This window comes from Lycium barbarum, chromosome 10, assembly GCF_019175385.1.
Source record: "Lycium barbarum isolate Lr01 chromosome 10, ASM1917538v2, whole genome shotgun sequence".
NCBI lineage: Eukaryota > Viridiplantae > Streptophyta > Magnoliopsida > Solanales > Solanaceae > Lycium > Lycium barbarum.
The window spans coordinates 16,474,184-16,489,139 of record NC_083346.1 but is presented as its reverse complement, the minus strand read 5'-3'; the positions used below and the strand labels follow the sequence as shown (position 1 = coordinate 16,489,139).

Genomic DNA, 14,956 nt, shown 5'->3' with positions numbered 1-14,956 from the left:
ACAAGCCTAGTTAATATTTAAGTCCGGTCGGTTAACCATTGTTAATGGGTCTTAAAGGGTGCCTAACACCTTCCCTTTAGACTAATTGAACCCTTACCTAGAATCTTAAGTTTCGCAAACCTTAAACATAACTTTAATAAAATTTAGGTGTCCTAATTCACCATAAATAATTAGGTGGCGACTCCTTAACAAATAACAAAAATAGGAATCACCAATATGTTGTACTCTACTTTAACCTGGGTTAAAAAGGGGTATGACAGCTTGGCGACTCCGCTGGGGAATCAGGTTCTAACCATAACGGACTTAGTTTTAAATAGGCTTTGTGTGTTTATTTTAATTACCTTATTTATTTGTTAATTGTTTTTTACATGCTATTAATTGTTTGTTTGATATAAACTGTTTGTTTGATATAAACTGTTTACGTGTTACTTGCTTTGATAAACTGTCATTCCGTTCATATTTCCTCCACTTCTGGAAACTCACACATATTCACACACTTAAAACGGCTTCGCGGTTCGCGCCCGTGCACTACTAAATTACCTTTTCAGTTGGATTGATCTTGTGGATTTAGTCGATCGGCGGTGCAGTCGACGGCCACAGACTTTCCACTCCCAAGTTGTCCACTTGGGGGAACCTTCTGTCATAGGAAGCCAACTCTTAGTCAGCCTAAGATAGAGCTAAACCAACACCTTATTAGCAGCATACATTTCATGACCTAGGAGGTTTAATACCCTTGGTGTATTAAGCCCATTAGATGACTTACCCAAACGTCCAAGCGGGTTCACGACCCCGAGTGACACTGATCATACTTTATGTGCATGTTTGAAGGATAATTGTGCCTAAATATTGACTATTTGCTTTAATTAATTAAACTTTAGGGGGAGGGAATGACTAATATTTCTATGACAGGTATGGATTTGCATTGGAGTACAACAAATGACGAAGATCAAGGACAGCACAAATGGAGCTAGAAGTTAGACATAGGACTGTATTTACTTTACTTAGATTAGGAAACACTCCATGTTGTATTCATTTGACATGTAATAAATATTACATTACTTTTGTACTTTATTTTTCGGAAATAGAATTTGTCTAAATAATCAAAAGCAATGGGATGACGTATTATGGCACACTTCACCCTTCAAACAAACGTTAGGCCTACCTCGGGCACAAAGAGGTCACCTGCATATTAGGACACGTTATTATTTGATATACTCGTTTACATCTGTTTGACAACTTTATGCATTATTTGCTACATGACTTACTTGACTTTACGTGATCATGACTTTACCTAGATATGTTAATAAGACTAACATCATTTGCACTTTATGTTTCTTTTTATTCCCCAAAGAGTTGATTCGTGTTGACACTCGAGCTGGCTGACCATCATTACCTCACAAGGTCAAAGACATTATCATTATCGCGACGTAGTTGGGTTATTCAAGGAAAAGAAATTATTATGTCTGATCCAGCCGTATCTATTTCAACTGGTTTGGAAAACATCCTGATCTCTAGTGATCCCCCCGAGACTTCCGAACACAGAACTACTATTCAACACGATGAACATATCGCCCGCCTGACTCATGAAATTGAGAATCTACGTGGAGAACTAAATCGGGTTAGGGACTTGACCAATTTATCCATCACACTCCAAAGGCCACCCACTGACACTAACTATACTCCGCCACAAAATCAACCACCCACCTACACTACCTATGCTACTCCTAATCCGCTACCCATCAACCCACCAAATCAATCACTAGGTCATACTCCTTACATTCCTTTACCCACCAACACTAATCCACCACCGACAACTACTCCTCTAAACCCACCAAACCATGTCATTACATACTTTGACCATCCACAACAGTCTTTCTACCCTTACCACTACGCTGAACCTTACCAAGCTCCGCTATTCCCTTACCCTTTCTACAACACCCAAACAAATTACCACCAACCTCGAGCACCTCACTATCAAAACCCACCTGTTCAAGCTCCCACTTATCAAAATCGACCACATACTACACATAGGGCCCGTCCAAGCCCTGTCATAAAAAACACCCGTAATTACACTCGGTTCGCTGAACCTTTGGCTCAATTGTTCGAAAGATTGAAAGCCGCAGGTACGATACAACCTATTGAGGGGAAAATTCTGAATCCTATTCCAAAATGGTTTGATAGTTCCAAGTGCTCTGCATATCATTCTGGAGTTGCTGGGCATGCCACTGAGGATTGCTACGGCCTCAAAAATAAAATCGAAGCCTTAATTAAGGAAGGAGCGATCCAGCTCACTGAATCTCGACCCGATAATTATTGAAAAGATAAGAAGGCCGTTGCGCCAATCGGAAAGATGGAGAGGGGCATGTCATCAACTTTTTGTTGCGCCCGTGGGGACAATCTAAAACAAGTACCAGTGAAGATCGCTGCTACAACTACTCACAACACCAAGGCACTGACAATACGGAGTGCCGAACCAGGAGAGACTCTGAAGAATTGGACTTGTACTCCGTCTCTGATTCGCCGGTGGTCTTAGTAGACTGAACATGTAGTGAACTTTTTTTTAAGGCTTGAATCATGCTCAAAACTTTTGTTTGCTTTGCTTCATTTTTTGGAAGCTTAATCGTGAAAACTATGAATGCATTTCTGATTTTCCTTAATCATCTATTATTGATTATTTTCTACTATAATTATCAAATCTGTCAACTCTACGATTGTGACATGAAATGAACGAACAGACAAACATACATCCCGAGAGAGTAGCAAAGAAAACTAGGGGACAAGACAAGATTCCACTCGAAAGAAATTGAAATAGCCGATAGATGATGACATAAGCCTGAAAGCTAGAAATCCAAGAAGAAATCAAAGGACGACATTAGGTAAGACAACCTAGTTTGCAACCTTTCCTTTAACAATCAGGTACGAACTACGCTGACCTGATTCCCGTGGTGGGATACGTAGGCAACCCACATAGGGTTCGGTTGCTTTATAACAAAAAAAATCCAATATATCTTATGCGTGCGAACTACGCTGACCTGATTCCTGTGGCGGGATACGTAGGCAGCCCACATAGGGTTCGGTTGCATTATAACATAAAATCAGAAATCCTTATGTAAGGAGAATTACACATGACTTGATTCCTTTGGCGGGATTCGTAGACTTTCAACATACGAGTTAGTCATATTTAGGTAGAAAACCAACAAACCTTTTACCATTTACACAACAGAATTACGCTGACCTGATTCCCTTGGTGGGATACGTAGGCAATCCATATCGGGTTCGGTCCCTTCATGAGAAAATTTCAAACCATTTTTTTATGAACCTTACGAACTACGTTCCGACTTGATTCCCTTGGAGGGATACGTAGGCAACCTATACAAGGTTCGGTCACACCACAACATAAATTTAACATACCCTTCTGAACCCAAAACTGGGGCATATTTTGAAAATATATAGACAAAAGAACGGTTGGACATCGACAAGATTGAGGCTACCAGATAGGAAGTATTATAGACCAATTACTTTAGAAGTGTCACAATCTGAAGTTGGCAGAAATATTTTACAACTTACATACATATATTTACACATATATATTTTCTTATATACATATACTCACATATATATCTTTCTTTATATATACACTTACATATACACTTTTTAAATGAAACACTTTCTTTCAATCATTTTCACTACTGTTCATCTACCGAGGTTTGAACGGAGGTCACAAGATCCAAACAAATAAGACGAATAGAGCGGCCAACAACGTCAAGATTCGAGTCAACACGAATCAACTTCCCCCTCCCAAACTAAGAATTTTTGTTTGAGTGCAGGAACTTAAAATCGCGAGATCAACAGTCAAGTCTATCAATCAGGGCCATTGTGGCCTCGCCTCAAAAGCCATACGGCTTTACTTCCAACCTTATCTTTTAATTTATTTTTATCAAAATAATTTTATAACTTTATACACCTATTTTTTTAGGTAGACGAGATTGAAGGCGAATTAAATCAGGATTACGTGTCCTAAATTTGGCCTGTCACGATACCATCAACATCATGAGCCAGACGGCTATTCCACCACTTTACTCCATACTTTATCAATTATTTTATCATATACTTTATCAGCTTTAACCATTTTACTCTGAACTTTGCAGGAATCATTGTTAAGTTTCCAAAGACAGCTGAAGGCATCTCCCAAGACCGCTGGAGGCATCAATATCACACCCCGAGGATAACTATACATTTTAGGCTCGTCCGCCTTTAATAGGACATCATTTCTTCAAAAGCATCGCAGTGCATATGCACTACTGCTTTCAAATGCCCGCACTGCAAGGGCACCGCATCGCATTGCATTATTACTTTCAAATGCCCGACAAAGGGACAACATCATTGTTCGCAAACGCACAGCATTTAGGCTCGTCCGCCTTTAATAGGACACTCTAGGATTGTCCGCCTTTAATAGGACACTTTAGGCTCGTCCGCCTTTAATAGGACACTTTAGGCTCGTCCGCCTTTAATAGGATATCATTTCTTTAAATTCCTCACACGGCATATGCATCATGTCCTCGAAAACAACCGGAGACATGTTTGGGTTCGTCCACCCTAAAATAGGACATTTTAGGCTCGTCCGCCTTTAATTGGATATCATTTCTTTAAATGCCTCACACGGCATATGCATCATGTCCTCGAAAACAACCGGAGACATACTTGGGTTCGTCCACCCTAAAATAGGACATATCGGGTTCTTCCACCCTAAAATAGGATACTTGGGTTCGTCCACCCTAAAATAGGACATATCGGGTTCTTCCACCCTAAAATAGGATACTTGGGTTCGTCCACCCTAAAATAGGATAGGGTTCGTCCGCCCTAAAATAGGACATATTGGGTTCTTCCACCCTAAAATAGGATATCGGGTTCTTCCACCCTAAAATAGGATACATTGGGTTCGTCCACCCTAAAATAGGACATATTGGATTCTTCCACCCTAAAATAGGATATCGGGTTCTTCCACCCTAAAATAGGATACTTGGGTTCGTCCACCCTAAAATAGGACATATTGGGTCATTCTACCCTAAAATAAGAATTCACATATTTATCTTAAATTTTACAAGATTGGCGTCGAGTCTCTGAAGATAACCGGGGGCCTCATTCGGCTATACAGTCTCATATGCATAAGCCAGACGGCTACACTATGACACTACTCTCTACCTTATCATTCACTTTACCAATGCTAACGATTTTACATTGAATCTTATAGAAATTATCATTAAGCCTCCGAAGACAACCGGAGACATATCATCGAGTCCCCGAAGACAACCGGAGACATCGCATGGCTACACGGCCTCACCTGCATAAGCCAAATGGCTATACACTTATTTTACTCCTTACTTCATTTCTTTATTTCATCATCTACTTTTCCTACTTCCACAATTTTACCTTAAATTTCGCAGACATCATCAACTCCCGGAAGACAGCCGGAGGCCTTATCACTATCATTCTTCAACTGCAACTAGAGATATTATTACATCCTCGGCATACGCATCACACATTCATTCAAGTCCCTGAAGACAACCAGAGACAACATTGACCACACGACTTCATCTTCATTCCCACACTCATATTTACTATCATTTTACACTCTTTATAATTTTACACTTTCAACTTTATTACTAATTTTGACATGAATTTTAGTTTTGGCAGAAAGTACAACCTACAGAGACGCAACACAACGTGGAACTTTATCTTACGCAGTGAACTGGGGCAAATTTGCTGAAGAGGAATATCAAACTCACAAGCAAAGTTCACGGATCTACTCTCGAACTCAATTCCGCCTATGTCCACAAACACGTGATACGTAAGTTAATTTCTTTTTCACATCCTCCGCTAAAACTCTACTAAATCTACTCTTTTCACAATCTCATATTCCTGTCTATATCCCAGTGTCTCCATAACTCAACACTGGGGTATTTTTGGAGAATTTACATCGTGTCTAGTAGAGTCCTACTTATAGGTGTGTTGCGCGCCACATTTATAATCAGGAGGCTATAAGCATATGTTTCATTCTCGTCACCTGTCTACAACCCTTGCGAAGTTATAAATCCATAAATAACATTCTCTCAACAGGTTCGACCATAATTCTTTCCATACCATATTATTTTCCACCAATTCTCCTAAACCGCATTTCTCAAGTTCATATTTGTTGGTCGGAAAAAAATTGGCTAGTACGTCAACTTCTTCGCCCGAAGACTCTTACATCATCTCCGATCGAAGAGGGGCATCTGTTGACACCCAATTTTATCCCTCCTTTATTTAATTTTATTCACTCGGGCGTCTAAATTTACTGACAAGCTAAATATTTTATTTTCACTACTATTATTTGCGCTACTTTTATTTTCAACATTACAAGTATTACTTTACCACAAATTTTAAATGATTCGTAATCATTTCATTTTTTCGGGTGCGGAATCGTTAAATTAATTACAAGACAACACTTTGCAAAATCTTTATTTTTTCTACATATTAATTATTAATTGTCTTTACATAGTATATATTGTACTAATTATTAAATTGGAAGCCCAAAAACCAACTAGATAGAGGAGGAAGGATTAACAATTCTCAGCCAAATTAATGGCCCGAAATACAAATACAATATTACTTCCCGATCCAAATAAACTTACCCAGCAGACCAGCCCATTGGATTAAACTTAAATCAGATCATATTTTACCCGGTCCAGCCCAAACGAAATGGACCCGGTCCGGCCCAAATCTTAAATCCCTAATCCCTCTTTCTTTTCCCTCATTTTTTTCTCCGCCTCCTTCACCCCTCACTCTCCCTCTTCCGCTCCTCCCCACTCAACCCTAGCCGCTCCCCTTTCTCTTTCATCGTCACCCACACTCCCTGCCACCTCCACTTCCCCTTGTCCCCCCACGCCTCTGTCTCTCTTGTCCCCCCGCTTCCTCTCTCTCATACGCTCCTCTTCCTTCCCAACTCTATAAATAATGAAATTACTCAATTGAAGGGGACTGGACATTGTTTAGAACAAAGGGGCACGGGATTTAGCAAAAACAACCGACAATCGGAAAACAAAGAGGAGGATTTTGGAACCCAAAAATCCCCCTACAAAAACATCAATTTTAATCAACAAAAACAGCCAACAATAACTCTATTTGCCTTTCCTTTTTTCTGTTTTAAAACTCTAATTACTTTAATCGGGTTCAGATTCAGATTCTTCAAGTTCGAGGGTAGATTCGACGACGTCGGCACCCACTTCACTGCGCACAAAAAAGGTAAACTCGATATATTTATTATTTATAATTTGTAGTTTCTGCTTTGGTTAGAATCTAGCCCCTTCTGCTATATTTTCAGCAATTTTGTATCTTTCTCTGTCGTAGTGTCATTCGTTTGATGTTTGCAAGTTGTTAGGATAGGATGTTAATCGCTAAAAAAGTGAATTTTGAAAGACGTATATTGTAGTTCGGATGTTTAGACTGAACTTCCAGAATTTAGAACTTATTTAAAGTCGAATATACATAGGATATACAGCGGGTTATCAAGGTAAGAAGAAGGTATAAGTTCGATATTCATCTGATATACACACCGTGGCGTGTATATCTTAGGTATATTGCGTATGTGACTAAAACAGGTTGACGCTGTCCCTCTTTACTCTATTCGTTCAGTTAATATACCCTGATATGAATGTTGTTCACCTTGGTTAGATACGACGAAATGGTTAAATGGCATGTTGATGCTGTTTACTGATTTGATTTGGTCTATGGTTTATGTTCTATGATTAGTTCTATTAGTAACCATGTATTAGTCCTAGTTATATTTTTGTCTGATTAGTATGTTTATATGAAAAAACAAACATGTTTAGACCCTGATATCAGTTACGTCCGAGTGTTCGTTTACAAAAGTCATGAAATAAGTCATGTCTAGGCTATTTCTGGATATCATACTCTAATTCTCATGGCTCGAAGTGAAATTTTCCCTTGGTTCAAATGACCAGATAAACTTAAGGTTGTTTGCAATAAAGAATACAGTAGAAATATTTTCAAATCCTATTTTGTCAAATTCTTGCTTATTAATGTTGTTGAATATCTTATTGTAAAGTGTGTTGCTTGCATGTGACTAAGGCTGTTTTAAGATATTAATTTTATTGTTTGTAGTCCTAAAATGAATCTGGAGCAAAACTTCATTATCTACAGATAAGATTATATTCAGAAGTCAAATTTGGGTATTTTTAGCATCACTGTGTTGTCTAAAAATAGAGCCTGATTCGTCTAAAATAAGATGGTTAGATGTTGTTTTATATTTCCATCAAGCTAGATATCTTTTAAACACACCTGGGTATTTCTGGCAGTCTTAGTATGTTCATATGTGACTCAAAGCTGTGGGGTATATCTCTGTGTTTGATTCTATGTCATTGTGGGAGGAATATGGTTGTTGTTGAGTATTTGATAAATAGGATCTACGTGATATGTGTGTGCAAGGTATGAGAATCGAACTGAACTGTTATCTTTTCTTAAAAAGATTTGAAGTGTTAAGGGTAGGAATAGGTTAAGAACAGTCCCCTGAAGGTTCTGTTTGATGTTTTCTGCAGTTCTATTCCTGTTTGGTTACGGTCTATCGGGTAAGCGGTTAATACTAGGAGTCATTTAAATGTGCGTTAGTAGAAAACATGAAGTTATCTTGACATGCTTCCAACGTATATCTGAACAACAGCATGATGTATTTGTTCATATGATTAGCTTGTAATTCAATTTAAAAGACTAAAGAATCTGGTTCCACTTCCCTTTCATGTGATCAGGTTTCATGCGTTTTGAACATATTAGGATCTTTAGCTTTTAATATGGTACCGAACATGAGTATTTCCTCTGGACTTAGTATGAGATATTAACCAATGATTTGTATAAGATTAAAGATGCCATGATATTGCTTCGGTATTAGTTAGATGATGCTTGCATTTCTCTGGGAATCCAAACTTTAAAGCTCAAGTAGTACGTTAGCAGCTCAGTTGTTTGTCAAAATACTTTCTTTAAGCGGGAGTTTCAGCCTTTTTATGAATCGCTGTTTGTTGGGATGTTTCGTTACTGTTTTCCTGCCCAGATTTCCTATTCGCTAACACTTGTTTTACCTCGTTTATGGTATTGGGAGTTGGGTTTAGTTTATAGTTGAAAATCTGAGCTGGTTAACTAATCGTTTAGTTCACACCTCGCTGTAGCAAGAGTTAAATTTGGACAGTTGTGGGCATCATGACACTTACAAAATGTTTGCTTGCAAGTTGTGAATTTCCCTCTCTGATTTTAATATTCGCTATGGGTCCTATTATTATTCTAATCCAATTTTCTTTCGTTTTGCATGAACACCGGAGCCGAAGAGTTTCACTTCGGAACTCGACGTCGCCGCAAGCCTTGGAGCGTGCATCTACATTTCCCTTCGTGCCTCTCGCCCCCTGAAATACATACCAACAGAAATGAAAGGCGGGGAAATTGGCGAACATTCTGCCATAATCTCCTTTCATCTCTCTATCATAAAGTGTTATGCTTACTGTCTCTTTTTAGTTATCTACGCATGAACGTTTATTGTTGACTGTTGGAGTTTGTCCTTTTATAACTCTAAGCTTTTGTGTAGGATTGTTTAAGTTGATGTTACGTTTATCTTCTGTAGGGGTCACCTAGGGCTCTTATTTATTAGCTAGCATTTGATAGATAAACTCATCATATAAGTTAAGTAAAAATCTGATGTTTTCTTAAATCTTAGCTTTTTCTAACATACAAAAACGTCATCTCCCTTTCATTAAGTTGGGCCAAAACTATTTCGATATTTTAGCCGCTTATCTACTTTAAAAGAAAAAAAAATAATCATTTTCACTCCCAAACATTTTAAGAATGGCTTTCATGAACTTCATTTATTGTCCCAATTAAAGAGACGTAAATGTTTTCTCTAAAATTGACCAAGTGTTGCCCCTTTGTTATTTCATTGCTTGTATAAAGGAAAAATCATTTTATTACTAGCCTAGTTAATATTTAAGTCCGGTCGGTTAACCATTGTTAATGGGTCTTAAAGTGTGCCTAACACCTTCCCTTTAGACTAATTGAACCCTTACCTAGAATCTTAAGTTTCGCAGACCTTAAACAGAGTTAACTTTAAGCATAACTTTAATAAAATTTAGGTGTCCTAATTCACCATAAATAATTAGGTGGCGACTCCTTAACAAATAACAAAAATAGGAATCACCAATATGTTGTACTCTACTTTAACCCGGGTTAAAAAGGGGTATGACAGTTTGGCGACTCCGCCGGGGAATCAGGTTCTAACCATAACGGACTTAGTTTTAAATAGGCTTTGTGTGTTTATTTTAATTACCTTATTTATTTGTTAACTGTTTTTTTACATGCTATTAATTGTTTGTTTGATATAAACTGTTTGTTTGATATAAACTGTTTACGTGTTACTTGCTTTGATAAACTGTCATTCCGTTCATATTTCCTCCACTTCTGGAAACTCACACATATTCACACACTTAAAACGGCTTCGCGGTTCGCGCCCGTGCACTACTAAATTACCCTTTTAGTTGGATTGATCTTGTGGATTTAGTCGATCGGCGGTGCAGTCGACGGCCACGGACTTTCCACTCTCAAGTTGTCCACTTGGGGGAACCTTCTGCCATAGGAAGCCAACTCTTAGTCAGCCTAAGATAGAGCTAAACCAACACCTTATTAGGAGCATACATTTCATGACCTAGGAGGTTTAATACCCTTGGTGTATTAAGCCCATTAGATGACTTACCCAAACGTCCAAGCGGGTTCACGACCCCGAGTGACACTGATCATACTTTATGTGCATGTTTGAAGGATAATTGTGCCTAAATATTGACTATTTGCTTTAATTAATTAAACTTTAGGGGGGAGGGAATGACTAATATTTCTATGACAGGTATGGATTTGCATTGGAGTACAACAAATGACGAAGATCAAGGACAGCATAAATGGAGCTAGAAGTTAGACATAGGAAACTGTATTTACTTTACTTAGATTAGGAAACACTCCATATTGTATTCATTTGACATGTAATAAATATTACATGACTTTTGTACTTTATTTTTCGGAAATAGAATTTGTCTAATTAATCAAAAGCAATGGGATGACGTATTATGGCACACTTTACCCTTCAAACAAACGTTAGGCCTACCTCGGGCACAAAGAGGTCACCTGCATATTAGGACACGTTATTATTTGATATACTCGTTTACATCTGTTTGACATCTTTATGAATTATTTGCTACATGACTTACTTGACTTTACGTGATCATGACTTTACCTAGATATGTTAATAAGACTAACATCATTTGCACTTTATGTTTCTTTTTATTCCCCAAAGAGTTGATTCGTGTTGAAACTCGAGCTGGCTGACCATCATTACCTCACAAGGTCAAAGACATTATCATTATCGCGATGTAGTTGGGTTATTCAAGGAAAAGAAATTATTATGTCTGATCCAGCCGCATCTATTTCAACTGGTTTGGAAAACATCGTGATCTCTAGTGATCCCCCCGAGACTTCCGAACACAGAACTACTATTCAACACGATGAACATATCGCCCGCCTGACTCAAGAAATTGAGAATCTACGTGGAGAACTAAATCGGGTTAGGGACTTGACCAATTTATCCATCACACTCCAAAGGCCACCCACTTACACTAACTATACTCCGCCACAAAATCAACCACCCACCTACACTACCTATGCTACTCCTAATCCGCTACCCGTCAACCCACCAAATCAATCACTAGGTCATACTCCTTACATTCCTTTACCCACCAACACTAATCCACCACCGACAACTACTCCTCTAAACCCACCAAACCAAGTCATTACATACTTTGACCATCCACAACAGTCTTTCTACCCTTACCACTACGCTGAACCTTACCAAGCTCCGCTATTCCCTTACCCTTTCTACAACACCCAAGCAAATTACCACCAACCTCGAGCACCTTACTATCAAAACCCATCTGTTCAAGCTCCCACTTATCAAAATCGACCACATACTACACATAGGGCCTGTCCAAGCCTTGTCATAAAAAAACACCCGTAATTACACTCGGTTCGCTGAACCTTTGGCTCAATTGTTCGAAAGATTGAAAGCCGCAGGTACGATACAGCCTATTGAAGGGAAAATTCTCAATCCTATTCCAAAATGGTTTGATAGTTCCAAGCGCTGTGCATATCATTCTGGAGTTGCTGGGCATGCCACTGAGGATTGCTACGGCCTCAAAAATAAAATCGAAGCCTTGATTAAGGAAGGAGCGATCCAACTCACTGAAGCTCGACCCGATAATTATCGAAAAGATAAGAAGGTCGTTGCGCCAATCGGAAAGATGGAAAGGGGCATGTCATCAACTTTTTGTTGCGCCCGTGGGGACAATCTAAAACAAGTACCAGTGAAGATCGCTGCTACAACTACTCACAACACCAAGGCACTGACAATACGGAGTGCCGAACCAGGAGAGACTCTGAAGAATTGGACTTGTACTCCGTCTCTGATTCGCCGGTGGTCTTGGTAGACTGAACATGTAGTGAACTTTTTTTTAAGGCTTGAATCATGTTCAAAACTTTTGTTTGCTTTGCTTCATCTTTTGGAAGCTTAATCGTGAAAACTATGAATGCATTTCTGATTTTCCTTAATCATCTATTATTGATTATTTTCTACTATGTGATGCGGGTAAAGATGTATGTGATGCGGTTAAAGAATTCTTTGTTACTGGCAAACTTCATAAAGCAATTAACTGCACAACAGTGACTTTATTGCCCAAAGTTCCTAATCCCTCCTCCATCAAAGAGTACAGATCCATAGCATGTTGTACAGTGCTATACAAGTTAATTTCTAAAGTGTTAGCATCCAGAATCCAGAAGGTCATTTCATCCATTATCTCAGATACTCAAGCTGGATTTATCCCAGGTAGAAAAGTGGTTGATAATGTAATTCTGGCACATGAACTTATTAAAGCCTACAACAGGAAACATGTATCACCGCGGTGTATGATCAAGGTGGACATTCAAAAAGCTTATGATACTATTGATTGGAAATACATGAAGCAAGTCCTTGAGGGGTTGATATTTCCCGGAAAATTCATAAGATGGATTATGGTATGTGTCACAACTGTCAATTATTCGATATTGGTTAATGGAGAGTTTACAGAGCCATTTGATGTTGCAAGGGGGCTCCGCCAAGGGGACCCCATGTCCCCCTTTTTATTTGCAATAGCCATGGAATATTTGAGCCGAAACTTACAAATGCTGAAGCTGGACAAGCAATTTAAATTCCATCCTAAATGCTCTAAATTGAATATCACTCACTTAAGCTTTGCAGATGATTTGCTCATGTTTGCGAGAGGGGTGGTGAGGTCCGTTCAGCTACTTCATCAGAAATTTCAATTATTCACAGCTGCATCAGGTTTGCAAGCAAATTTAGGGAAAAGTTCAATCTACTGTGGGGGAGTAACCAGGGAACTACGGGAACAGATCCAACAAGCGTTGGGTTTTAGCCTTGGGGAGCTCCCATTTCGCTATCTGGGTATTCCTCTCGCAACAAATAAGCTAACTATATTGCAGTGGCAGCCCTTGTTGGACAAAATTGTGGCAAAACTCTCGTCTTAGACTGCGAAAACACTATCGTATGCCGGAAGAGTACAGCTGGTACAAACAGTAATTTTTGGTGTACAAGCATACTGGTCACAATTGTTTGTGATCCCAAAGAAAGTTATAAAAGCTATTGAGGCCTACTGTAGGAGTTTTATTTGGTCAGGAACCAATACAATTACCAAAAGGGCTCTCATCTCTTGGGAAAGAATGTGCACACCAAAGGCAGCCGGGGGATTAAACCTCACAAATCTTAGAGTATGGAATAAGGCAGCAATTATTAGTAGTTGTTGGAATTTAGCTCACAAGCAAGATATACTTTGGATTAGATGGGTACACTCCTATTATATCAAGGAACAGGTGTGGGACGATTTGAGTGTTCCAAAGCAAGCAAGTTGGATGCTAAGGAAAATAATAGGGGCTAAAGAACAGTTACGCTTGCTACAAATTACACCATTGAGTAAAAAGAGTAGGATTAGACAAGTCTACCTACAGCTGTTGGGGAATTTACAAAAAATGGAGTGAAAAGGCTTGATGTGCCATAATCAGGCGAGACCCAGAGCCACCTTCACCATGTGGTTGCAGCTACATGGCCGATTACTAACAGTGGACAGATTGAATAAGTGGGGAATACGAATGGATCCCAAGTGTGTCATGTGCAAACAAGTAGATGAAACCCGTGACCACCTATTTGGAGATTGCTGTTTTGCCGCAACTGTATGGGATAGATTACTAAATTGGTTGAAAATGGGGCCGCAAACTAGACTGAACTGGTCAGAACACTACCACTGGATATTGGATCATACGAAGGGGAAGACTGTCCAAGCAAAAATACTGAAAATGGTGTATGCTGAGTTTATCCACTATATTTGGCTGGAGCGAAATGCCCGGGTATTTGAGAAAATGGAGAAGACAGAGGATATAATTGCCCGAAACATTGCATGTTGCTGCAACATAAGAGCTCTACCCGCCAGTAGGATATATTTAGATAACTGCATGTTCTGATTCTAGTGTTAGCTTAGAAGGCTCTGCCTTGGCGATTTTGTTTGAGACTATGGCTGGATGTGTTATCTAGCTAGATTTGTAAATATTCACTTGGTGATTAATGGAAAAGGTTAGTTACCAAAAAAAAAATTGATTGGGCCTAATATCACACTCTAAGGCTTGGAAAAGCTTAGAGTGAAATTCATTGATTTGGTTGGAAGACTTTCAATGAGATTTTAGATATCATTATCTATCAACACAAACCTGCTCTTAGTTGTAAAATCATGAAATACATTGGATCATTACTTGAGTGTAATCTCCTATTATCCATGCTTGT

The 14,956-nt window shown here is 38.9% G+C and overlaps 1 protein-coding gene across 1 annotated transcript; it reads left to right on the top strand.

Moving 5' to 3' along the window:
• Positions 1-14,208: 14,208 nt before the first annotated feature.
• Positions 14,209-14,640, top strand: LOC132612781 (uncharacterized). Its single transcript, XM_060326871.1, has one exon. The coding sequence runs from the start codon at positions 14,209-14,211 to the stop codon at positions 14,638-14,640; it is 432 nt and encodes a 143-aa protein (XP_060182854.1).
• Positions 14,641-14,956: the final 316 nt, after the last annotated feature.

What these genes read in the sequence shown, in the direction of transcription:
- LOC132612781 (XM_060326871.1), top strand. Translation starts at nt 14,209, where the DNA reads ATGTGGTTGCAGCTACATGGCCGATTACTAACAGTGGACAGATTGAAT.